The sequence below is a fragment of the Chamaea fasciata genome, unplaced genomic scaffold (genome assembly GCF_029207755.1).
Source record: "Chamaea fasciata isolate MVZ Bird 193981 ecotype frontalis unplaced genomic scaffold, bChaFas1.0.hap1 SCAF_4, whole genome shotgun sequence".
NCBI classification, from domain to species: Eukaryota; Metazoa; Chordata; class Aves; order Passeriformes; family Sylviidae; genus Chamaea; species Chamaea fasciata.
In genome coordinates this window covers 80,189,484-80,216,010 of record NW_027094089.1, presented here as the reverse complement: position 1 = coordinate 80,216,010, position 26,527 = coordinate 80,189,484, and the positions used below count along the sequence as shown (strand labels likewise).

Sequence of the window (26,527 nt, the reverse complement as noted above, 5' to 3'; positions counted from 1 at the left end):
AGGGGGGGGGGGGGGGGGGGGGGGGAATAGTAATAATAAAAAAGGATTTATATCAGGCAATAAAACAGCCAAGAAGCGCATTCTGATATTTGCATTATACAAGGTGACAGTCACATATTTGCTCTGTTTCCTGGCTGAGAGCAGGCACAGAACCGAGGATGTGCGAGGAAGAGAAATAAATGAGTACAAGTCTCCGATGCAGCGCTGTGCCTTCGGAGGGAGGCACTAACAATTCTGTACAGCTGCTCAGAACAGCTCCTAAATCACAACCTCATTTTGCCTCGACAGCCAGAGGCGGTGTCTGAGCTCCCAGTGGCACATTTGGAGCTCGGGGTGAGCGCTGCCAGGTGCTGGTGAGGGGTGAACCTGCTGTGCCCTCCCGCTCACAGCCTGCTCCTGAGCACATCAGCACTGCCAGGCAGGAGGGGGATTAAACCTGGCAGCCACTTGTACGCCAGGAAATACAAACAACCCAGACAGGTCTGAAAATTCCTTTCCCCTAAAGCAGGGGCTGTGCAGCATCCCCAGCTCGCAGAGGTTTCGGTGGAGACTGGCAGTAGTGGGTATGTGTGGATTTGGTTGGTGGCGAATGGGGAAACAAACCATGAAATAGACTGGAACCCTTGTGCTTTGCTGCACATCAGCACCCGTGAAATATGTATAGTTGTCATCTCATTCCCTCCTATACATACATGCACACACAAATTCAGTGTCTATGACATCTTTAAATGCGTGGCACCTTCATTAAGAAAAATCCATATTCTAACCTCTGATGTTGCAGTTTTTCCAATAAGTTGTTCAGCAAGATTGTTGTTCTCTGACCTAACACCCTTCTATAGCTCAAGTTCAGCTGGAAGCAAAATCACTGTATCTTCCCTTTATGCCTCCACTTGTAGGAAAAAAATGCTGACAAAACTTCCATCTGAATAGCAGGAACATCTCACACACACACACACGTGGAACCCCCCACACTTCCACAAACACAAGGAAATTGTTTCATGTTTCCAGGGACAGCACTTCAATGTCCATGTGTCACTGCTTTATGAATGTTGATTGAAAAATCCACAGCCTCAACACAGAAAATTCACAGCCTACCTGGGAAAAAAATATAGCAGGATGAGAAGAAAAAAAAAAAAAAACAACAACAACAACAAAAAACCAACCAACCAACCAAACAACAAAAAAAAAACAACCCCAAAAAACCCCCCAAAAACCCAAAAAACGCCCAAAAAAAACCTCTAGCAGAAAAGAGTTTACATCCTCCACTTGGAACAGATTTCCCCCAGCTTGCAGGCTTTAGGAATTCTAGACCTGTCACAACTACTGCAGAAATGACCTGATCATAAGCCTCTCTCAAGGCCTCCACTCTGCAGGGTTTTGTAAAAATCAAAATAAGAAAGAGTGTGTGCGTGTGACATTTAACTGCCACAGGATCAGTTTTGCTTTTGAAAGAAATAAAGCTATACTTTTTCAAGGAATGAAAACTTATCCTTTTTTTATTACACTCAGAAAATAACAGTGAAGCTCCCATATTAAACTGTAAAAGTATGTGACGTATGCAAGTGCAAGATGCCACTCCACTGCACATGGGAAGATAATAAATAATACTGCAATTTCAGAGAAATAAATGGGTGATGGTGTCTGAGAAGAAATACAGAGTGGCACTACTAAAAATAGTTCCAGAGATACTGAATTCTAAAACTCAGTAAATGAAAGTCTTTTCAACATACTGATCAAGGAGGGTAGGGGATAAACCAAAAATTGTATTTTCTGTAGCTGGATTTCTCAGGAACTTGACTTCTCCCTCCTCCAGTGCTACTGACTCCTATTTATCTGACTCACTAGAACAAGAGCAAGATAAAAAAGAAGAAAGATTTTCTCACTCCAAGGCAGCAACTTGAGTCTGAAAGTCAATTTTGAAAAGAAATCTCTTGCTACCTGTGTGTATTGAAAGTTCTACCAAATAAATTGTCCTGACTTCCCAGTTAATGAGTTATATTCTGAGAAAATGCTTCCCTGTGAGTTTGGGATCAAAGAAATCTTATAAGAGTATTTGATTTATACTTCAATATATAGTTTTATTCAAGAATATATTCCTTTCTAAAAACAAAAATAAAACTCCAATTCCACTCTAATTGAATGCACTTGAGCTATTCCTCGGTCTTAAAATCAGAGATGGAATTGATGTAACTGATTTGTAAGAAAGAAAATAAATTCAAGAATATTAGAATGGCGTGTTTACAAGGGAAACACCAAGCACTCATCATTCCATTCCAGCTCTTCTGCTCAGCTTTTGTTCTCTGTTTATATTCCCTAATAGCAGTTTAGTCATGAATATACACTGAAATCTATGGCTAATGGACAGGGACTTTTTTTTTTCCTCCAAAAAGGTGGAAAAAAAAATAATCAAAGAAAACCATAAGACCACAGAACACAATGAGCCAATATTTAAGCGTGAAGAACACCAGCTTGAGAAGGTAAATACAATATCCATCTCCTGTAGCAGAGCTCTGGATTAGTCTAACCAGGTAACATGAATCCGCCAGTAAATTGTAAACTGAGACAAGCCTTCCCACAATTCATGGGAAAAGAAGAAGAGTGGTGAATGTTGGGAGTAGGGTGAGTGATGGAGAGTGGTGTATCTCCTCAGCCAGGTTAACACCAGAATAAATAACACAGCTCAGGAGTTATTTAGCAACAAAGCGTGCTATGCCAGAAAAAGCAAATTAAACAAAGGTAGGTGAAGCCATTTCTGCCCAGTGATGACTCCTGTAACCCAAGCCAAAGGGAAAATCCAAGCTTTCCCAGGTCTGGGCCCACACAAAGTACTTTCCTGAGGTTAATTCAATCACTGTCCTGAAACAGATGTTCCCAAATAACAGCTCACATATTGTTTGTGGTACAATAAAGCTCCGTAATAGGCACACACAGAAATTGAACCTGAGGCCTCTTCCTCAGCAAAAAAAAACCCCAACAGCTTTGGGGCAGCTGCCACCATTCCAGCCAGGAAGGTGTCAGGGTGGCAAACCAGAACTGAAAACCTCCCCCAGACCCCTCCCAGCTGCTGCTCTCTGATGATAACCCCTGGCTAAACACCCAGCACAGTGCCCAGAGAACCCATCCTGCTCTGAGACTCTTGCTAGCAAGGACAGCACCTCTCAGCCACCAGCAGGTTGGCACCAGGGGCAGAGATGGGACAAAGCACCCTCTGGGGGTGATAACAGGCTCTGAATAATTCAATGTGAAGTTTAGCCCTCATATTCAAAAAACGTGATGTAAACAAGCGATTCCACCAAACCAAAACCATTAAAATATTTCATCCTGAAATCTGGCATAAAAAATGTACTAACTTATCCCCATCACCTGGGAAAATGACCATGGAAAATAAAGCACAGCTCAAACAATTTTACTTAAACAGTCTTTAAACAATTTTTACTTAGACACAAAGACTTTGTCTATACCTTGATTTGTCCCCCTAATTAGTTTCGGTTTCTTTATCTTAGAAGATTTTTTTTTTTAGGATTCTTGCATATTAAGGTGTTTAGCTACGGACAATAATTCAATTTATTATGCTGATGAAGCAGTCAGCCAAACAAACAGTTGCTTCTCAATCCAAAGATTTAGTTGGGCATGTTACTATTTTTAAAACATGCCTAGGATGCTCTACCAAATACTACAACTGTCATTATTCATCAGGTTCACGGATACTGAAAGAACACAAAACAAGTATTCTCCAAGACAGGACTGAGTCAATTTGCTCACAGAAATCTGCAGGACTGCTCTCTGCAATAAAACACGTTTCAGTTGTTACGTGGATTCAAGTCAGAGCACTGTCTTCAAATCCTAAGGTGACACTATAAAACTAAATTTTTTATGTGTTCTACCTACAGAGTCAAAGCTCTGTTTCCACACTCAATTAACTTTACTGGTAACATAAGAAGAGGCCTACTGTGGTTATATGTGGAAGCACCCATTGTGAAATGGAAAATTAAGTGAAATCTGTTTTGAAATCCAGCATTATGGCTTTTAACAGAACAGCAAACCTAAACTAAATTAGGGAAAGTGAGAATGACAGCTGATGCCACGGAGCTTCCAAGAGGGCTAAGCATTATTAAAGTTTTTTTCCTTATTATGCTCTTAGGCACAATCTGATTAGTTCCAACAGCTGCCCAGCAGGAAAAGCCAAGCCATCATTCCACAGGAACGCTCAAAGTAAAGCACCTTTAGCTTTCAGTCATGCCAGATCCAGGTAGCACACGGCACTGCAGCACCAACTTTTGCCTCCTCTGATTTACAGGGATGCTCAGTATTTCAAATGCAAATCATGGCAGCAGCTCCTGATCAGCATAATATAAGCTACTAAAACATTTCCCGATGGATAAACTTGTTCCACCCACAATATACAAAGGGAAAAAAAAAAAAAAAAAAAAAAAAAGAGAGAGAGAAAATCCACCGTGCATAAACGTTGTTCAAGTCTTTGTTAGAGGCAATGAGTAACAAGAAAGGAATTTTCTTTACTACCTTGCTTGTGAAACTCAGCAGCCTGAAGCATATGCTGTGCTGTGACAAATGTGCCGTTGAACTTTAAAACAATATCCAAAATAGATTCCAAAAGACTTCACCTCTGTTTGCAGGAACTCTCCTGGTATTATCTGAATGTTACAAGAGTGATGAGAAGGCTGAGGTTTTTACCACTTCTTCCACTGCCCTGGATGTTAAGATAGGATTTCAACAGCCACAGACATAGCACTGACTGTGAAAGGTTTCAAGCCTGGGACAGAGATTTTCAGCCAGCTGGAACCCTGAATCACACACTCCACCATCAAGTAGCTTTGAAGTTGTTATTAAAGTTAATCAATAAAAAATTTATTCAGGTGGAGGTTGGTCTCTTTCTCCAGGCAGCAGCTGACAGAACAAGAGGACACAGTCTTAAGCTGCACCAAGGGAAATACAGGTTGGATATCAGGAAAAAGTTTTTTACAGAAAGAGTGATAAAGTACTGGAATATTCTGCCCAGGGAGGTGGTGGAGTCACCATCCCTGGATGTGTTTAAATAAAGATTGGATGTGGCACTTGGTGCCACAGTTTAGTTGAGGTGTTAGGGCATGGGTTGGGCTCGATCTTAAAGGTCTCTTCCAACCAGGTGATTCTGTGAATTCTATGAAACCACACAGGTTTTAATTCCACAAAGGTAAATTCACTTTTGAAGAAGACTTGGCTATTCTTCCAGTTCCTGGAACATAGGAAAACTTAGGAGAAAACCATATTTCTAGGGTTGCAAAGTTTCCTGCCACTAGGCAGCAGAACAAGTTCTGGTTGTATCTCTGAGCTTTACTTCCCACCTCAGCTCAAGCCTATACACATTTCAAATGTGAACAAAATTAATTTTATTTCTGCTTAATGTAATACAATAGGCATGGATATTAGTGAAAAAAATGTCTTTTCACAGTTTCTCAGCTCCTCCATGAGCCTATAAAACTGTTATATATTTCTTTAAGTTAAGTAATGAAGTTGCAGTCTTTTATCACTGCATCTAAAACACATTTCAAAGACAGGGTTGTTTACACAGTATAAGAATGCCACCAGTGGGCTGGTGTAAGCAGAAATTAAAACAAGTGATCATCACACAATGTAGTGTCTAAAACTTTGTCAATTTTCTGAACACTTAAATTTTACAATTTAGAATTTTTAAAAAACAGGTACAAAATACCACTGGAAAAACTGCACATGCAGGGTAAAAAAAAACCCAACCAAAAACAAAATCAAAGAAACCAAAACAAACAGATAATATTAGAATCAGCAATGCTGGGCAAGGAATCTGTGAGCCTCAAACTGGCAGAAGCTCAGGAACAGCTTGGGAAAATATTCTGGTGATTCCCAAGCATCTGATATCAAATGTTAGAGACAGACACAAGATCAGAGGAAACTCATTTTCATCCTGCCAGGCCATACTTAGGTCAGGTCCAGAAATCAGTGCCTGCCCCTCCTCTTCCCCCTGTGAGGAAGCTGCAGACTCTGGAAACAGACACAAGCAAAGACTGAGAAGACCAAAGTCCAGCTCAGATGATAAATAAAGGTGTTCAGCAAAGGTGATAACGTCTTAACATAATGCACTTCAAAACATAAATGATAAAAATATCAGAAGCAAATATTAAAATACACACACACACACTAACGGGTTTTTCTCCTTAGCTTTGCCAAAGGTCCACTTAGACACTGAACCTCTTTGCCAAGAGCTCTGGATGATGCTGGCAGCTGAGGGTTTGAATTATTCAAATGAAAGGGGTTTTTTTACGAGAGAGGGGCTGAACTACCTCAGAATTTAAAAATAAGCATTAATGTAGAATCTTACAAAGAAGCAGGTGATCTGGAAACTTCAAGGAACTTCAGTATCAAGTTCTGATATTGTACAAGCATAGTAAGTATCTTGGATATTCATCACGGACAAATACTTCATTTATGCAGAACAATAAAAAAAGTGTGAAACCGTTTATTGTAAAACAATAAAAGGTTATAGGAAAGTTCTACCAGTGTTTTAGGCTCTATATTTAAGACTGACTTTCAAATTATGGTATTCACAATATTTCTTGGCTTTCCCAACAAATGCCAATTCACAAAAAAGTAATATAAGAGTGCCAGAGTACTATTTTTGATATTAGATGGGAAAGAGGATGAGGAACAAGATAGAAGTTACTCCTCTGTTTATACTTTTAAATCTGCTGCAACAAATTATCTTGAAAAATCCCTAATGGAAATGAGGATCAAAATTATATGGCTAAGGTTAAGATGAAGAAGAAAATGTATTCTCCAAGTGAAAAAGCCATAAAATACCCCAGTCTGAAAAGCACAGAGCAATATCCTGACTCAAAAGAAGAAAAACAAAACAAAACAAAACAAACAAAAAAAAAAAACCCAAAAAAACCCCACAACAGCAACAAAAAAAACCCAACCAAACAACAACAGCAACAACAAAAACAAAACAAAAACAAAACAAAAAAAAAAAAAAAAAAGAAAAAAAGAAAAAAAGAAGAAAAACAAAACAAAAAAAAAGAAGTCAATTTGCTTGAAAAAGTGGAGAAAAAACCCACAATTATTCGACTTTGGAACATCAGCAATAACCAAAGCAAGAATACATCACATTAATAGAGCCAGCAATTACAGCACAATAAGAGAAAAATGTATTTCAATACTGAGAGCTGATGACTCAGAACTCATTTCTTTTAGCAACGTTTCTTTTTGTTTCTTCAGAATTGTCTGAAATAGTCTTTGCTACATGTCCCAGCTTCAAAAGCTCCACGGGATTAAAGTGTTCAGACCAATTATCTTTCTGGGTTAGAGAATATAAATTATTTTGCAATACACCTTTCTTTCAGGAATAAAAATAACTGTACTAATGCAGTCAAGTGCCATGAACCGTAGCTGACACTTGACTTAAATATATTCTTCGACAGCTCTTTTTTCTTAAATGGAAGGAAAGTATTCTATACAGTGCATTTGGGGGGAAACTAGCTAGGGCATTTAAATCTTTAGTAATAAAATCCAATATTAGAAAGCTAGAAGTAAAATTAAAATCAAGAACATATTATTAGTATAAAAGCTACTTGAATATTTTAGTTGTGTATTTTATGACAACTTAAACCAGGAAAAGCTGAAACTACTTCTCCTATTTTCAAAACATATCCTAAAAATTGGAAATCTTCAAATCTTCATCCTGCCCAGATGGGATGAAGACTCTTGGAAAAGTGGGATGAAGGTGGGTCTTAGAGAAGTGAGTTGGACAAAAGAAAAATCTTTTGCAACTAATATTCACCTTTTATTTTTCTTTTCTTTTCTTTACTCAATATTTTGAAAATAGCAGATTTTTTTTTAAATCTCGTAAGTACTTATGAAAAAAAACAGCCATTCCTTAATAATTTGGATTACTTTAACAAGAAGAATAATATTAGGATCTGCTGGAAATCTAATTCAAGGTTTCTCATGACAGCCATCCAAAACACAGGTAAGCCATGCATTGATGCATCCATTACAACAAGTAAAGGAAGCAGAGAAAAGTAATCCTTGCAAAGTTATTCTGAGACAAGAATTACAGTGGATCCAAAGAACTTTTACAGTACATATAGTAAACATTCGCTGAAAGCATTGTAGAACTTGTTATAATTGGTTTTAATTTGTTCAAAAAAAAAAAATGGTCTTTAAAATGCTTCACGCCTGGATGGCATGAAAGCTATTGCTGACTTTTAACTACAAAAATTACCAAAAAAAAAAGTTAAAATGCTGTTGGATACAAGGTGAGCCATATATCAAGCAGATGCTCTAACATGATTTACAAATAAATGGCCTGAAATTCAGACACCTGTCAGGTCATTCTTTAAAGATAAAGTAAGGGCCAAAGGGAGGCATCTCTGTTCACAGAAAAAGACACTGAATATGTAAATATAATGCCCCAACACCATGGTAAAAGTGTTATGGCATTTGAAAAAGGCTCCTACCCCTTTCTTTTGTGATGTAAAAAATATGACACCTTTAAAAGACAGTAGATTTTGAGACAGTAGGAAAAATTAAGGGTGCAGCATAATCTGTCCTGAGTGCACTTTTATCACCTTTTGTAACTTCATGTTTGCAGCTCCAATATCATGCAGCTATGCAAACCAAAGTATAATTTCATTTAGAAGGGGCATTTTAGTGCTTTTTGGGGTTTACCAGGGGAGAGCATGATAGATCACATAATTGGCAATTTCTGATAAATGACACAATTGTTTTCTGGATGGCCATTGGGAAAATGTTCCTTTCTCTGAGCTGCCACACAACTCGGGCTGCGCAAAACAAACCGTGAGCCTCCTGTGCTCAGAAAGCATCCCCACATCTGTGCTAAAACTGATCTGCCCAGACATCAGCAAACGATGATGTTCAGCTAAGACAGATGAAGTGCAGCTCTCCGTTTGACAGATTCGTGCCTCGCAGCTCGGGTCTATCATCCTCCCCACTCGGAAACATGCTAAGTTATATATTATTGTTCCATGACAGCTCGTGTGAAAATCAGAGCCTGGGATGCAGAAAGAGACACCAACTTGTCCCTCACCCTAACTCACTGAACTTGCTGTGCCTGGAGCGAGACTTTCTCCTGCAGTCCCCACTCAATCCCCAAAGGGACGTCAGGATAACGGGAGCTGACAGTTTTACAGTAATAGTGCCATAAACCACCCTAAAGGAGCCTTGTATCAACCAACAAGAGGCAATTACCTTGACTCCTGACTCACTACCACCAGTCAGGAGCTGAGTTTTATCTCCTCGCTGACACCAAGTCACAGCTGCAGGAATGCAAATCGGCTGGTTTTCCCTTTTAAAGCTCAGACCCAGTGACTTTGTTTCAAAACAATGTTCACAGATGACCACTTGTCTGTCCAGATCTCTCTAGACAAATTACTAGTGAGCAGTATTTTTATTCTAGCACAAAATCGTCTCTAAAGAATCATACGCTTTGGTATTTTGGATTGCAGGAAAAATGAGCAAACGGGGTGGAGGATTTGGAAGAAGGCAGATTTTGAGCTACAGCGTAAAATAATGAAAATAGACCGATTTTGCAAGGGTTATGTAAAAACTTCAGATAGTAATTAAGCACATCTCAGTGGAAAAGCACGCAGGGGAAACCATCCATGTAAAAAAAAAAAAAAAAAAAAAAAAAAAAACCTCAACAAACTGCAGAAGTATAACTTGAACCAGAAGACTGAATTTCTATCAGCAAATGAAAAAGGGAAAGGTGCTTTGGGTCTGCCCTATTCCCCAACTGTGGACTTAGGTCAAAAGTACTCAGCACCACTCAAAAGACAGCCTGTCTGTCTTAAAAAAACCCCTTTTTTAAAAGGCAGCTAAAAATTACCTTAGAAAGACAACATAACCAGCTCTCCCTGTTTATTAAATTACAAGCACTAGAAAGTGACCTTAGAGCTTGACTGGAGCTCAATTCCAAAGCAAAAGAAACTTCCTAAATATATTTTTGAGCTCCCTGAAGCCATTAACTTCCCTTTCCATGCTGTCACAAAAAAATGGGGAAGAAGAAACAGTACTGACCCACAAATGTCTGCAGTTTAATCCACCTGAGTCATCCCAGTGAGGGTGAAGTCCTCAGCCTGGTCTGCAAAGTTGTGCTGGTGGAGACCACAGAGTCATAGAGTGGGTGGGGAGGGAAGGGACATCTAGAGATTGTCTGGACCAGCCCCTCTGCTAAAGCAGCTGCACATCTTCACATCAGGTGGGGTTTGACTTTTTTCCAGAGGATTGTGAAGTAAGAAAAACAAACCATCCCCCTCTTCAAGCAGAAACTCAAAACTTTATTCTAAGCTACAGGACATTCAGAAGGTAAAGAAAGGCATAATAACTAAAAAAATAAAAACCAGACCAACCAAAACCTCAACATTAACCATTCTGTCTTGTTTTTTCTCTGTGCACTGAACCCTACAGCATTAAAACATAAACAGACCAGGGAAAGGTTGTTGGCCTCCTCCACTGTTACAGCTTTTGACTCCCACATTTGTATCTCTGCTTACAACAGGATTATCAACAAAGACTTCATTAATATGACTTTCTGATACACATTTAACCACAAATCTAGTTTCAGACTATAATTCTAACTACTTTCCTAGATTTATTTCTACATAAAACACATCTTCCACTCTTGATCCTGACAGTGATATGAGTTACTTGATCCACGGCTGCTGTGAGGCTCAGAAATAACCAGCTGCAAACATGAAATATGACGCTTGAAGTATGATGAAGAACTGTGATTTCCATCTTCCATGGGTCATGGAATTGACAAACTGTATCAGAAAGAAGGGGCTATCTTCTATTGGAAGGCATCACAAAGATGATCTAGAGCAGCGAGATGAAACTCTCCTCATCAGAGGCAAGACTGACGTGTTGTGAGAGTGAGCAGGAATCTATTTTGGCAGATTACAGAGGTATGAACTGACAGCTACAAAGAGATTATTATATTTATTCTAAAAGGGATGCACCAGCTGCTTCTGATAGGTAAATACAGCAAAATCACTGTAACAGGTAAGAGTAATGGAACTATAACAGTAACACCAATCTAATTTCCCCCAAACTGCAAAGGATTAAAGGAAAAAAAATATTAACACAATCAGCTCATAGAAGGAAATGCTCTGTCCCTGTTGTACCTCTGCATCTTCCACTGTGCATGGTATACCCAGCTGACAAGAAATGCTAAGCAATCAATTTTAGAAAAATATTATTTAAAACATGCACTTGTGTGGACCTTTTTCTATTCAAAACCTGTTTTGAACCAGCTCACCTTTTTAATATTTAAGAGAACAAAGAAATGCTTCACACTACAATCTTTTCAGCCAAAGCAAAGCCTGTGACACCTATAAATATTAAGTGTATTAATCAGGTTATACTAAATATCAGCTTGCCTTGAGCTCAGATGAAAGTGCACTGGAACAGTGTAATCAACAACAGCAAGTAGGTATTTATGGCATTGTGGTGGCACTGCCTGACACAATGAACATTTTATGTCAGTCTGTAAACAATGGCACTGCCCTGAAGAGGAGAACAAAGCCCTGTAGGCTGGGCTGCCCCCTGGGTTAAACCAGAACATTAGTATTTGCAAGCTCATCCCCAATCAGAAATCACTGTTTATTAAGGTTTCAACGCACGACTTGCTCTTGCATCCTACTGTTTGCACATACTACTTCTATTTACGAATGCCCAGCTCTTTTCCCCTATCATTTCCCACTTATACTTAAAGTAGTTATCTCAGCTGAGACAAAAAATGGTTGTGTTTCCATCTGGCCATTTATTTCTTGTCTTAGCTGCACCTACCAGCTCTCACCATCAGTGTTATGCCATCCTCTTCCCCAGCCCAGCTATTTCTCACTCTAAATGAATTTTCTTCTATTGTTAAATAATATCTAAGTTCTCCCTCCTCCCCTTGTTCGCAGCAAACACTGTTTATCATGTGAAACCTTAATGTCACTCCCTCTATGGTCACCTTGGGGCATCTCAGCAGAGAAACACAATCTTTTATAATGCCATGCACAGCAGCTTTGGGGAACAGCAAGGAGCTCTGCGTGACTGTCTCCTCTTTTCTATTAACAGTAAAACTGTTGTCTTTTCAGAGCTCATGGATTTCAAACAGGGCCGGGAAAGACAGAGATCCAGAAAGTTTTGAGGATGCAGTACCATGAATCAGTGACATATAAAGAAGTTATTTTCAGTTTAGGCACACCTTGATAAAATGCAGGCAGGCAGAAAAAAGCCAGAGCGTTAATCAGCGTGGTAATTAAAGCACTGTCTTGTTTTAAATAAATCAAATCCTGCTTTACAAAGCTTCCACTGAATCCAAAATACAAGTATATAATTTTTTACAAAGCTTTGCTTTCTGCTGTTTTAAGGGCTAGGATAAGAGGCAGGATATTAAAAAAAATATAATGAAATAAAAAAAAGTAATTTACTTTAAAGACTTTATCATTCCTTATCTAGATTGCAACTTATATGCAACCTTTTCCACAGCCTGTGAGGGGGGCAGTAAGGTAAGTGTAACAAAGTGAGGAAATATTCTAACACATGGCAGTTACCTTCCCAAGTTGCTACAGAGGTGCTGAAAATGTGTTAAATACCTAAAAACGACTCAGCTGAGTTCATAGCGAGAAGTTCTCCCTTTTTTAGAAATTGTTATGGACAGAGTCTGTCTCTACCTGTATTTGGGCAAAATAGGCCTGGCTTCACACAGGCAATAAGAAAATCTTGGCTACATTTGTTTGAAAAGTGAACTACAACTGAAAAGCTTTCTCTTAATTTCACAATTTTCCAATTTTTGATTACTTTCTGTCCAGAATACGGAGCAACACATTTCACTCTGTTGGTGCACACACGCTAAAGCATCAGCTTTTCTGCTTGCACAAAGTGATTTCCACATCTTACTCCCCTTATTCCCCACTCCTCTGCCACCTCCAAGCTGCCCTGCACATCCGTTTCATACCATCTTTGGTGAATCCCGAAATTCCCTCCAGTGCCACGTCAGCCCTGCTGGACCCACCCTGTCAGAGGGCACAGCAGTTTCCTGTGCTGCAGTCCCCCCACGTTTCTGCTTGCTGCTGCTCATAAAAGGAAGGGAAAAGGCCAACCCCATCAGGAGCCAGCAGATCTCAGCACCTTCAAAGCACACACCAAAACCCAGAGCAGGATGATGCACACACAGCACCTTTGGGGAGGGAAGAGCAGGGAAGAGACAGCAGCATCACCCTGGTGTGCCTGTCACCCTCCCTCCTGGTATCTCAGCATCACCCACCCTTCCTTTCCTTCTTCACCTCCCCAGCGATGCATCTTTGTATATCACAAAACCCAGAACGGTTTGGGATGGAAGGGACCTTAAAAATCTCCTGGTTGCACCCCTGCCACGGGGAGGGACACCTTCCACTGGCCCAGGCTGCTCCAAGCTCTCTCCGAGCTGGCCTTGGGCATTTCCAGGGATCCAGGGGCAGCCACAGTTTCTCTGGGAACCCTGTGACAGGGCCTGCCCACCCTCACAGCAAAGGATTTCTTCCCAATATCCGATTTAAACCTACTTTCTGTCAGAGCAAAGCCTTTCCTCCTTGTCCTGTCTCTCCAGGCCTCCTCCAAAGTCCCTCTTGCAGCTCCCTCAGGTACTGAAAGGTCTCAATAAGGTCACTCTGGAGCCTTCTTTTCTCCAGGCTGAAGAATCTCAATTCTTTCAGCCCTTCCTCATAGGAAAGGTGCTTAATCCCTTCAATTATCTTCTTGTACCTCCCTTGCTGTAGGAAATACAGGCTGTATTTCCTTCCTGCTCACCAGAATCCTTTATTTCTCCTGTTTTGTTATGTGGGGTTTTTTCTTGGTAGTTTTTTGTTTGTTTGTTGGGGTTTTTTTCGGGTTTTTTTGTGTGTGTGGGGGGGTTTGTTTGTTTTTTGGGGTTTTTTTTGTTTTTTTTTGTTTTTGGTTTTGTTTTGTTTTGAGGTTTTTGTTTGTTTTGGTTTGGATTTGTTTTGTTTTTCTTTTGATCCATTTTATGATTACTTTTGATATCAACATTCCACAAATTACCAGTAGAATAGTACTGGTAATACTATTCCAGAAATACTATTCCAAATGGTGTCTGGCTTCCAGAAACTTCTTTTTGGTAATTTCCAAGGTATGTGAAATTGCTGGCTCATTTAAAGGCAGTAGATCCATAACTCAAAAAACCCCACCTGACCAACAGGCATTCAAGGGAAAAATGCAATTAATTATTTCAGAAGATCTGCATACAAGGCTGTAATTTCACAAATTACTTTGTTTGCAGCACATACAGCACAAGATTTCAGAATTTCCATCCATACCAGTGTGTGTCCAACCTAACCACCTTTCTTTCCTTTATGTGGCAAAAGCAGCTTTTTCAGAGACACTTGCATAAACATGTAACTCATCCTTTTTTATTTATTTTTTTCCCTAATTAAAAATTTAAAAAATTGATGTTTAAAAGTTATTGCACACTTCTTAGTAAAAAATCTCTCAGGCAGACCCTCTCCTCTTGCGCTGCATCCCCAGCCAAGGCCTTGGGCAGAGCTGCAGGGTGGATTTCAGATGAGCTCCCACTCGTGTGGCACAAATGTGTTCCCACACTGCTGATCTGGTACATTCCCTCTCTGAATGCACAGGCCAAAAATAAGCTCACCAAACAAGACTGCTGTCGTGGTGATCCGAACTGCTGCTCCTCAGGCCCAGGGACTCCTGATTTTGCCATTTTCTACAGTTTTCCTTTTCCTACAATAACAGCACTTTTCTCTCTGATAACTCACATTTCTCTGTCCAGACTGGGTGTTATTTTGCCCCATTTTGTGTGTAACCCTGGCGTTTTCATTATTTTCTACTCCTGCTGTTATTTATTTAAAATATTGTTCTTCATTGCCAAAAATCTCATTTAATATGCCACATAAAGTACACTCTGTCCTACTGGATGCATCAGCTAGCTAAGAAAACCCCAAACAAAACCCACACATATAGATACACCTGCTCTCTTATCTATAGCGTACAAAAAGTTTTAAAGAGCTTACTACAAAGACTTCAAACATGATAGTAAGTTCTTGGAAAGTTTTAAGTTCCTTGGCTGCTCTTAGAGCAGACAGACATCTGTGGGATTTTTTTTATTTTTTTTTTATTTTATTTTTTTTTGATAGCTAGCCAGAAATGCCCAGTGGGACACAGTTTCCCGAAAAAGTTTTTTATGCCTTTGTGACTCCTTAGCACCCACACTGCCACAATTACTTTCAGGTTCCAAGCAATTTAAAAGAGCTAAAAGAAGGAAGACCTTTATTTTTATTAAATTGCTGGTAAGTACTGATATCAGAGAACATCAGCTATCCAGTCAGTCAAGCAATATATTGGATAATATAATCTGTATTCTTCTGGCAGTAAGGAGGGTCAGATTGGTTGCTGAGCAGCCAAACCACAAAATAGTTCCCTATTCCAAATCAAAGAAAGTGAGGGCAATTTAAGCTTCCTCCCAAAAATTTCAGGTTAGGATTCTTTCCTGTTGTCAAGTTTGTTTCAGTAAACTCAAAGGAAAGTGATCATTTACTTAGCAATCACGCTCTTGTTCATATAAACATCACATATTAACTTATTCTTCTGTTCCCTAATCCCAGCTCCCCTGTTACTTTCTAGAAAGAATAAAAGAAGCAAGAATATGAAATATCTGCTCTTACAAGGTCACTGGCACTGCTCTCCTTCCACTCATGCACATCTTGGAGCTGCTGCCGCCCAGACATTACAAAGCCGCTTTGACAAACAGACTCCTTCCCCCTGGAATAGCTCATCAATACAGATGAGCATCACAGCAACTTCTGGGCCAAGTTCTACTGCTCAAGACCAACAGTCGTGCAAGAGAGGCATTAAAAAGAAAAAGAAGTCTCCATAAAAATGGGACAGCACAAAATACTTCTGCACCTGGCGCTGTCGTGTTAGTGGGAATAAGGACACATTTTTAATGGTCCAAGAAGACTGTCAGCCCAAGTGTACAAACACTGGGAATGCTGGTGCAGAGCTCATGGAGAGGTGGATGCTTCATCACACTTACACAGTTATACATGAACATAAACAGCTTCCCACAGAGGGAGGGTAAGATGCACCGGAATGAACTCAGGGCTCCAGATTCGCATTCTAACATGGACCTGCACTGTACCGCAACTGCAGTTCACAGCTTTGGGTTTCTGTTACTGAGTTCAGCACACAACTTTGGGTTTCTGAAGGGTTGGTGAGGAATGGCAACACTCGTGGGAGGACAGCAACACAGACAGCAACAGAGAAGGATGAAAGAAACCCACCTTGAGTAGCTCATAATGCTGGATACCGTTCACGCCAATATCCGGGTCGATGGCAGACGGGACCGAGTAGCGGGAATTAATTGCCGTGTTCTCAGGGATAGAGATGTTGATAACTGTCGAGGGGAAAAGTGGGGCGTTGTCATTTATATCCTCGATCAGGAACCTGATCTTGACCAGCCTGAACACCTCATCGGGCAGAACAGCCACCTCCACCTCGTAGAAGCAGCGGTTCTCGCTGAAGATGCCGGCGCACAGCTTCTCGCGGTCGATGCGGTTGGCAGCCGTGAAGATCTCCCCCGTGTTCTCCTCCACCCTCACCAGGGGCACGTCCCCAGTCTTGTACACCAGCTTGAACTGCAGCGGGGAGGACAGGGGCACGTCTGGGTCCAGCGTCAGGTTAAGATCCTTGAGCAGGTTGCCAATGAGGACATTTTCAGGCAGTTCTTCCCGCACGGTGTAATTCTTCTCCTGCGCGCCAGATTGGAACACGATGCAGGCCAACAAGACTGCCAAGAGGTAGGTTCCAGACAGCAAGTCCATCTCCAGAATGACTAATGAGTATCCGTGTAGAACGCCAGGAGTAGCTGGGAAAAAGGGGAAAGGAAAATGCTTTAAAAGTCACAGAATATTTCATTCCTAAAGTGTAAGAGACACTAAAGGAGAACCTTTCCTACAACAACAACAGGAACTGTTTGAAAACCACATTAGTAAAGTCACACTTGACTTAATCCTTCCTAAAAATCCTTCCTTGCACAACTTTTTACTTGAAACTCTTAAATAAATACTGAGGTAAGAATCTTAGGGCTGAATCATACTGAATGAAGAAATAAGTACAGGAATCCCCTATTTCCAGCAAGAGATTTTCCTTTGCTCCTTAGGAAAATCTCTTCCTTTGATCTCTCTGCCACATTGTCCTCTTTTTTTTCCTTTTTACTTTTTTTTTTCTCTTTTTTTTTCCTTTTTTTTTTCTTTTTTTTTGTTTCCTAAGAAAAAAGTAGGCAAGAAGTTTGCAAGTAACCATCTGCTGAGAACCAGATCTTTTTATACCTCTTGTGTAAATATGGGAATGGAAGAACACTTGTCTTAATTCTCCCCCCAGGTTTTGCACTGACAAAATTATGTAATGTTTGTTAACAACAACAAATAAATCTGGATATTTTTAATTCAGGAATGTAGACTGGCAAGAAAATGTTATTATCTAAATGGAGTCTGGTGAACTTCAGCCAAAAATGTGTGGAAATCTCCCTAGCGACCTGTAAGAAATTTCATATAATTTTATATTTGGTGATACCTGTTCATAGTGCCCTAGAACACTAAGACCTTTAAAGAGAGATACAAACCTGTTCTGCACAAAGGAAAAATCTGTACTTTCCAAGCTGGTTTCTGAATAACAATATATTCCCTCCTTGAGGTTGTTAAAAACCTCAAGAAAGATGGAAGTGGAATAGGAGGACTTATAGGTACACACAGATATCTGTGGAGCTGCATACAGCCTTCAGCCAAGAATTTTTAAGAGATAAATCACTCTCTTGAACTCCATGCATAGAATATTTGCTTAATCTTTACATAATTCTGCCATTCCAGAATTTAGGATCTGCTAGGATAGCATTTCTCTAAGGTAAATGTTCAAGAGTTCCATGTAAAGAGATTTTTCTCATAAATGAAATCTTAGCTCCCTTCAGGTCAGCATCTGTTTCAAATATACCCATGATAACACATCTACATTCTTTTCACTGTGCAGGTAAAAGTGCAGTTTTGTTTCCCGTCTCTTCTTGTTTTATTCTCCCTGTCATAGCATAGATTGATTTACTTCTGCAGATCATGTTGCAGTGGTTGAAGAAATTACTAATGCCAGTAATTGCCTTCACCCCTTAGTTACTGCCTTTCAGCAGTGCCACTCACAGGCTGATTTAGACTAAACCCTTTGATTTTGCAGTGAAACAGATTAGGAACAATTAATATCGCTATTCTGTTTGAACACTGCAGACTGCTTTGGGTTGGAAGCAAGTGACAGATGAAGAACATTCCAACTCGGTCTGCAAGGCGGATCCCCACGTCAGCACCATTTAACTGGACAGCATTTTCTGGCTTCATGATTATACAAAAGGAGAAAATTAGACCATTTTCATGATCATAAGTGAAACAAAAAACCCAATGCCGCAAGTCCCCACTTATTAAAAGAAGGCTTTGCTCCTTGAGCAATTCAATGAACCTGGAGGGAATTCTGACATGGGGGAGAAGGAGATGGGAATTCCCAGGTTCATCACTGGACTTCAGGGATTCACAACACCCAAAGCAGCACCAACCAGGTGTCCAGAGTGAAGCAACAATGTAGGACCAACAGCTTTTTATAAACCACCATAACATCACATTCTAAATATGCAAATAAGGAAGTCATCAGCAGCTCCTGATTATCATTATGGTAACCCCATGGTAACAGTGTGAGCCTAACATATAACTTGGTGATAGTGTGCAAGGGTATTAGTTTGGCTGTTATAATTTTATTTACTAACTGTCTTATATCTCTTTAAATGCAGCTCCAGCACCCCACTGAAGTAATTGCCCACATACATTCAACCTGCAGAGAGCCCTTATTTCAGGAAAGCACATCTTTGTGTCCGTTATTACTGAAACAAATATATTTACATTGTTTTCTATGGAAAACACAAATAAAAATGTATGGGTTACAGTGAAAAGTTGATATTGAAATGCTGTCCTAAAAATAAAAAAAAAAAAAAATAAAAAAAGAAAAATCAGAATGGTTTCATGTTTTGTGCATACTAGAAGGAGCTATTTTGCCACTTTTTCCTCTCCATTGCAAATTGAAGTGAAAAATAACAGAACAGGAGTAAAAAACCCTTCAAATCCTGATGTTTATAGAGTAATATCTTAAATTTACATTTCTGAGGGGAAGAAATAAAAAAAACCAACACCAACCATCCCAAATTCTTCTATGGCAATACTGATGCAAGTATTTCTTAAAAATGATAATGACATAAAATTATTGTATAAACAGGCAAAGAAATCTTCCAAATATTTTTTTTTAAACAAAGCAGTATGAGGATAAATGCATAAATACAACAATCTAAAAAGTTCACCAACAATATTCCTGAATCAGTTCTGAAAGTTGAGATCATACCAGGAGATACTTTATATTCAAACTAAATTATAAGCCTTTAACCCCAGTTTCATCTGCAGTGGAGTTTCCAGGGATTATAAAATAACAACAGCAGGACTCAAAAGAGTTTTTTACGGGAAACTGCAGGGTGGAACTTGGCATTACATTATTATGCATATTTTTTCGTTAAACCAAGTTTGATCAACTCTGTTGAACTTCTTTTCGTGCCATAGTAAAGAAAACACTTTAAAGCATGAAGAAACAGCAGAACACATCACGTTATAGAAATGCTAACATGACTTTTTGTGGTGTCTTTTGCTGTCACAGATCTTTCTGAGTGACTAAAGGGTATAGACATGTAATAGACAGTGTTAGTGTAGCAGGAAAAAAGCAACCAACAGTGGTTTACGATGCCTGAACTTCTGTACAATAAACTAGTTTTTAAGAGTTGTTTCTTTTCTTACAAAATAACTCCAGTAACTGTCTTGAAGCTCTCTTCCAGAGCTGCAGGCCTTTAAGGAGGAAAAAAAAAAAAATCCCAACGTGACACAATTTTGCTGCTTGGATGAAGAGTAGAATATCTTCTGTCTTGAGGAAAGTGTTGTTCTTCCAGAATCCTATTTATAAAGTCATAGCTGTACGTTGCCTGTCATTTGTGCCATAGCACTGATAGGGATACTATGGCAACAGCAATGCAAAGAACAGGAGCAAGAGGCGCTTCCTAGCAAGCAAAGGCATTTATGAAATCCGAGTGTTCCAGCCTGGAACACTGAGGAAACACAAAAGTACAGAAGGCTGAATAGAGCAGCCCAAGTCTGAAGGACCTTTTGTGGGTTCCAGGACTCGCTCACGCTTTTTAAGGCGGTTTAAAAAAAATAAAAAAAAAAAAAAAAAAAATTAAGAACAAATCAAATTGTTTAACAGAAGGTTACATGAAGCTTGCCAAGCCATTTTCCCAGCTTTCAAGAGAATGCATTGCTGTCTGTGCTGTTGACTTCCCAACTAGGAAGGCAAATGGCCCAGATGGACAAGATGGAGGGGAGGAGGGGAAAAAGAATTTTAAACTTGCTTTTCTTCATCTGGCTGTCTACGCACTCAAATATACCTGCTTTTTTTTCTCTAGTACACCAAATACTAATGGTGTCATTTAAATATTAGCACTGTTCATTATCATCTTCATTTCGCAGCTGTCAAATCATAGCTTGAAAAGTAGAGAGAATATATAAAAACTGTAACCACCTAATGGAGCAGGATATGAAGGTAGAAAATCTAAATCTGTTCTTCATACACAAGGCTCCATCTGGTCCCACCTGAGCAAGAATTCCTTTACCTTATTACAGAACTTGTTGTTTCTTCCTTAAGAGGATCTCAGAAAAGTAGTAAAGGGGGTAGGAGAGTTCAGGTGTCCACTTCAGATTACAAAAACAACACCATTCCTTGACACTTGGATTCAGATTTGAGTCAAGAGTAGAACAAACAAGCAGTGGTGATATTTTGTGACTGCCATATCAAGTTCCAAGAAAATGGTAACATTTTTAAAAATGAGGGTTATTGCAGTCCAAAGCTACATCAATATCCAATTATTAAAATCATAGTAAAGAAGAAACCCTGAAAATATCACTCCCATTCTTATCTTTATATTCCCGAACCTATTTTAATTACTTGGACAAATTTAGCTAGCACACCATACCTTTTCAATATCATATCCTTTTCATTTGCTGCTAATCCACTGTGGGCTCCTTAAACAGGAGTATTAAAATCCCTGTATTAAAATGGTGTTTCTCAGAGCAAAAGATCCCCACGACACAGCTCCATCTGTCAGTCAATACCATGATTATTACGTTATTTCACTGACGAGAGAGATATTTTGCAATTCTTCCACCTCACTGGGGCCCCCTCCAAAGCGCCCACTGATAATTAGGCAGCTCTGCACAGGTTTTCAATTCTTGGACCATCCTGATACAGATTTCAGCAATATCCCAAAGTGGGACTTTTTGATGCTGTAAGCTTTTAGTGTTTGGGGTTTTGGGTGTTGGATTGGGGTTTTTTGTTTTCGTTTGGGTTTTTTTTTTGTCATAAGCCACTGGCCTGGCTGCACACAGCAAGGTCTCCCCTTTGCCACCACACAGCTCAGGTGTCGTTTAAGGAACTGGCTGGGTTTGGGAGGACTGATTTTCAAAAAGGTATGGAATTTACAGGTATCTTCCAGGTTTTGATGACAATAGGAAACACCACAAAGCTGTTGCCTGACAGAAAACCCTCTCTTTTTTTTTAAGGCACAAATGCCACCAACCCACCTGAACTCACTGTCATGCACCATAGTGTTTCAAACACAAATTATTTGCAGCCATCAATACTTATCCACAGGATCCTCTCCCTACATGGGATATTTCATTATCATATTCAAAGAAAAAGACCTACCTCAAAGAGAAACAGACAATTTGTTATATTATCAGGGCTTTCAAATTCATTCCCTCATATGATTTTACTCTAAATCCACTAAGGGACTGATTCATTCTTTGATCTATTTTTTATGAGCTTGATGGTACTGACTTCAATGAGGTTTCTTTAATTTGATTTTTCTTCAGTGATGAACAAAATGAAACTGGAAATTCTTATCACCAGGAGAAAACATCATCCCACATCCATTTAAGTCAACAAAAGAATTAAGTAAGTGAGTGGCACAGCTTGCTTAGAGTACCATGCTCTCCTGATTGAGGGTCTTCACTTCTCTAAAAATTGAGTATTTTTAGGGGTTTTATTACTTGTCCATCACAGGGGGTAAGAAATGCTCTTCATTTGAGGAAATAAAAAGTTGATGACAAAAACAGGTTCTTCAAGCCACATGAAGGAGCAGCCAAGGTGTGGAAAATGAGCAAGTGATAAATTCTTAGATAGAATTTTTTATTCCTGATAGTAATCTGCAACTAATAGGAAGAGTGTTGATTAAAACTTGTATCAAAATGCTGGAAACAGTGAACAGAATTATAAATACACAACAGGCACTGAGCATGCTGAACAAATTAAACTCAATCACATTGATATATGGCATAACGAGTAATTTATTTTAATTGTTGCAAATTAATCCCTTTAAAGCTGAAGTCCCTTTCTTACTAGAAGAGTAAGTACAGCCCACATTTGGGAAAATGCATCTAGCAGCCACCCAGGAAATACTTTAAAAATATCCTGTAACTTATTTCAGAGACCTGTGAGAATATGCAGTGTCAAATTTATTTATATACCAGTGACACTAGGAAATGGTCCTGCTTTTAGCAGTGGAACATTTTTGCATTGGAGCTGCATAAAAGCTAAAGGTTGAGAACAGAAATCTTGGAAAAAAAGCTGAAGATCTCTCTGATGGCTACTTTTATTTTCTTAGAAAGAAATAGTGGGATGCCTGAACAAATAGGGAAAAAAAAATAAAAAACACCCAAAAAATCAAACCAAACCCCCTACAAAACTGCAGACCACTCCAATCCGAAGTGAATACAACATTGCTCTACAAATTCAAATATATAGTCACTATAATTCAAGTACTGACTTCTAAAAACATCACAAAAAATCGAGTTGTTAATGGTATGATTCATAATGTCATTTTCTTTGCATTTTATTTGTGTGTTTGTACTATGTGAACACATTTTACCAATCAAGTGGAAATTGCTCTGGTTTTAGTACTTGAAAATCTGTTCATGCCTCAAATCTGAAAATTAAATCTCTGCTAAAACAAACAAAAGGAAAATCATCTATGAACCACTGGCAAGAGAATGTGGGACCACGATAAGAAACTATGTGGAACCACATACGTGGCTGTTGGATGCACTCCAATGTAAAACATATTTTTATTTGTTTAAAAATGGAAGTCAATCTGATTTCAGTCATTTGTGTCAAATCCTTTGGAATGGCAATTGTCAAGATCACCTGTTTCATACATACTGCATTTTGCTTTACTGCCTCGCTGCCAGTTAATAATTTTCATTTCTCACAGGTAAAATCCACATTTCAGAGTGTCTACTGAACAGTTCCAGTAGCTGTGAATCAGGGCAGGGATGCCATTACATTGGTAATATTTTGTTATATTGTCCTGCTTATTCCAAACACAATTCTGCCAAGAGCCCAAGCATACGCATTCCATGAATTCCAGAGGAGCAGGAATCAGTCACCCTCTTTCAACCCCTTTCTGAGTTCCACACACAGAGATTGTCCACAGTAATTTACTTCTTATTTAACCATTTGTGAAGAGCAGAGAGCACTGTTCCCAACATTTCTAAAAAGAAACAGAGAAATTAAATATATTGCTATTTTTGTTTTTCTTTTTTAAGTCATGACTTAAAAGGAAAAGAAAAATATTCTATTTATATTCTGTAATTCTTGTTAAACTCAGGATATCTGGAAATTTTTCACTAGTTGCATCCAATTCCTGAAGGAGAAAAAAGTTCTCCTGGGTGCCAGAATACATATATTGGACTCCAAAAGGATGTCTAAACTTTGTATTTTCATCAGTTTCTTTTTTACCTTAGCAGAAGATATTAAAAAAAAAAATTTAAAAAATCAGTTTTTTTAAATCCAGTAGCAGCAGAGATGCACATTTTCATATGGGGTTTTTTGTTCTTCTTAAAGATATCTTGAATGCAAATTAGAATCAAACGATAAGGTACTAGTCAAGAGTTTAAAATATCAAATACATCATAATTTGCATATTCTATACCTTACACCTATCTCACAAATTAACAGCCTAATCACCACGTCTGCCCAAAGCTGTCACAGGCAACATATGGATACCATACATGAGAATACATCTTTAGAAATCATAAACTCAGCTCTGGAAGCTCCAAAAGTACCACGAACTTGAGAACTAATTGCACATCTTGGACGGAGTTTTCTCATCATTTATGGATGGGCCCCTGAGCAGGGAAGCAATCAACACATTTTTTAGCTAACTGGCCCTATCTAAACACACCACATGAATAAAACATGGCAGCATGCAAGAGGAAACTCCTAAGAGAAGGTGATTAGAGAGCAAGGCTTTTCCAAGGACAGAACAACATCAGAATTTGGGTTTTATATCAGAGTTTTGGGTTATGTCAGAATATAAACTGAAAGCAGATGATGAGTAAATGCCTCTCCCCTTCCTGCCCTGGGGCAGGGCGGTTCTTCCCCACCTGCCCTGTCATGATCACGGGATTCTCACTCCCTCCATGACCCTCAGGTAGGAAAAACATTTATTTTTTTGTTCCAAGAACACAAATACAAATCATAATTTTTAACCATGGAACCCTCGTGATAGGAATTGCCGCCTGCCTCAGTTGGTGGCCTGATAACAAAATAACAATAAATACTTTTCTAAATAACAGAAGTACTTCTTCAATTTTATTGGTTTACATTCACAAAATTGTAAAGTCTTTTCCTCTGTCATCTTAAAAAACAAAATGACACCAGAACATTTCACTGTTCTGGTGAAACACCTCCCATCCTGACAGATCCTCAAATTGCTGCAGAGACTGGAAACACATGGATTGCTTCTCAAAGCAAATTCTATGCCAGAGAGAATTCTATACTGAAGTCATTCTGGAAAGGGGATTGAAAACTAAATCATCCCATGGAGATGATGGAGCAGAGCTGTTTAGGTTGAGGAGAAAGCAGTTACCAAAAACCAGTCAAACTACTTGTACAAAAAAGTACTCAGTAAGAAGAGTCACAAAATTGGATAAAACAGAATTATAAGGATACTTTAGAATGTGTTACAGCACTTTGATGTGCAGGGCCTGATCCTTTAAATTTTGTTTTACCTGTATAATAAATATGGTTTAAGAAGGGGAGGTTCTGGTCAACAATTAAATTGATTCAAAGCCCACTGAAACCAGCAGTGTCTTCTCCAGGTTTTACCAAGTTTGCTGGAACTATATTTCTGGAAATAAAATTCCCTAACTAAAGCAAAAAAGTTAAGTTGCCTACACACCTCAACAACAGAGCTTTATTAAATATTTTCATAGACTGCTATGTATCAGCATTAAGTGCTTAATTTTAGATTGTATTACAAAGGTCAGGCCATGCTCTTGAAGCCTGTCATGGTAAAGTTGTTGCTTAACAAGCTCAGAAAACCTGATTTTTAACATTTTGCCCAGAGCCATAAAGTTCATGAAGACACTGCAGCTCCTTCATAGACTGTACTCAAATAGCAGGAAATGTGGTTGGTTTTTTTTAATCTTTTCCCTGCCTCCACACTGAATCCTGCCAACAATTAAGCTTCTGCAAGGTGGACAAAACATTTCTGGCTAGAAATTTGTATTTCCATTGACTCGGTGGGGCCAGCTTACTGCCAGTGACCTCCAGACACAAGCGATGTGCAGAGACCCAGGCTTCTAATGGAGAACAGAGAAGCTTGGAATATCTGGGATGCTATTTCCCATTTGTTACAGCAGCCCTCTTATTAGAGGGTAAAAATAAGCCGAGGGACAGACTTCTTGTTTATCACAGCATTAAAAGGGTCCTGATTTATTCCTCTTCATGGCTTGGTCATCTTAACTCCAACTATTCACTGATGAGGGCTGCAGCAAGCTCCTGCTGTAGGTTTCCCTTGCAGCCTCTGACTGCTGGTTATTTCCTGCTAAACTATGACTTCATATATAAGTGTGCAGACTCTGACCGCAGGCTTATACCTGGCTAGATTGTGACCGCAGGTTCCAGCTACAGGCTCTAATTGCACACCCAGACTGACCTCACAGCAGTGATTCTCTCTCCCCAGGATCTCCTGCTCCAGGATCTCCTGCTCCAGGATCTCCTGCTCCAGGATCTCCTGCTCCAGGATCTCCTGCTCCAGGATCTCCTGCTCCAGGATCTCCTGCTCCAGGATCTCCTGCTCCAGGATCTCCTGCTCCAGGATCTCCTGCTCCAGGATCTCCTGCTCCAGGATCTCCTGCTCCAGGATCTCCTGCTCCAGGATCTCCTGCTCCAGGATCCTCAAGATTGCTCCTCCATGCTAATCATCCCCTCACCAGCTCACCCCCTCTTTTATCTCACTCATCCTAATTGGATTCAGCTGTGACTCACCAGGGGTGAGGCTGCATTGGTTAAT

At 39.4% G+C, this 26,527-nt stretch overlaps 1 protein-coding gene across 1 annotated transcript in view; it reads right to left on the bottom strand.

The window, feature by feature from the left end:
* PCDH11X (protocadherin 11 X-linked) overlaps positions 1 to 26,527 on the bottom strand; it is a 445,985-nt gene that overhangs the window by 383,720 nt on the left and 35,738 nt on the right. The window contains exon 2 of the mRNA XM_066182530.1: positions 16,338 to 16,921. Within this exon, the coding sequence (XP_066038627.1) occupies positions 16,338 to 16,877 (540 nt within the window). The 5' untranslated portion in view covers positions 16,878 to 16,921. The remainder of the gene's footprint in view (positions 1 to 16,337; positions 16,922 to 26,527) is intronic.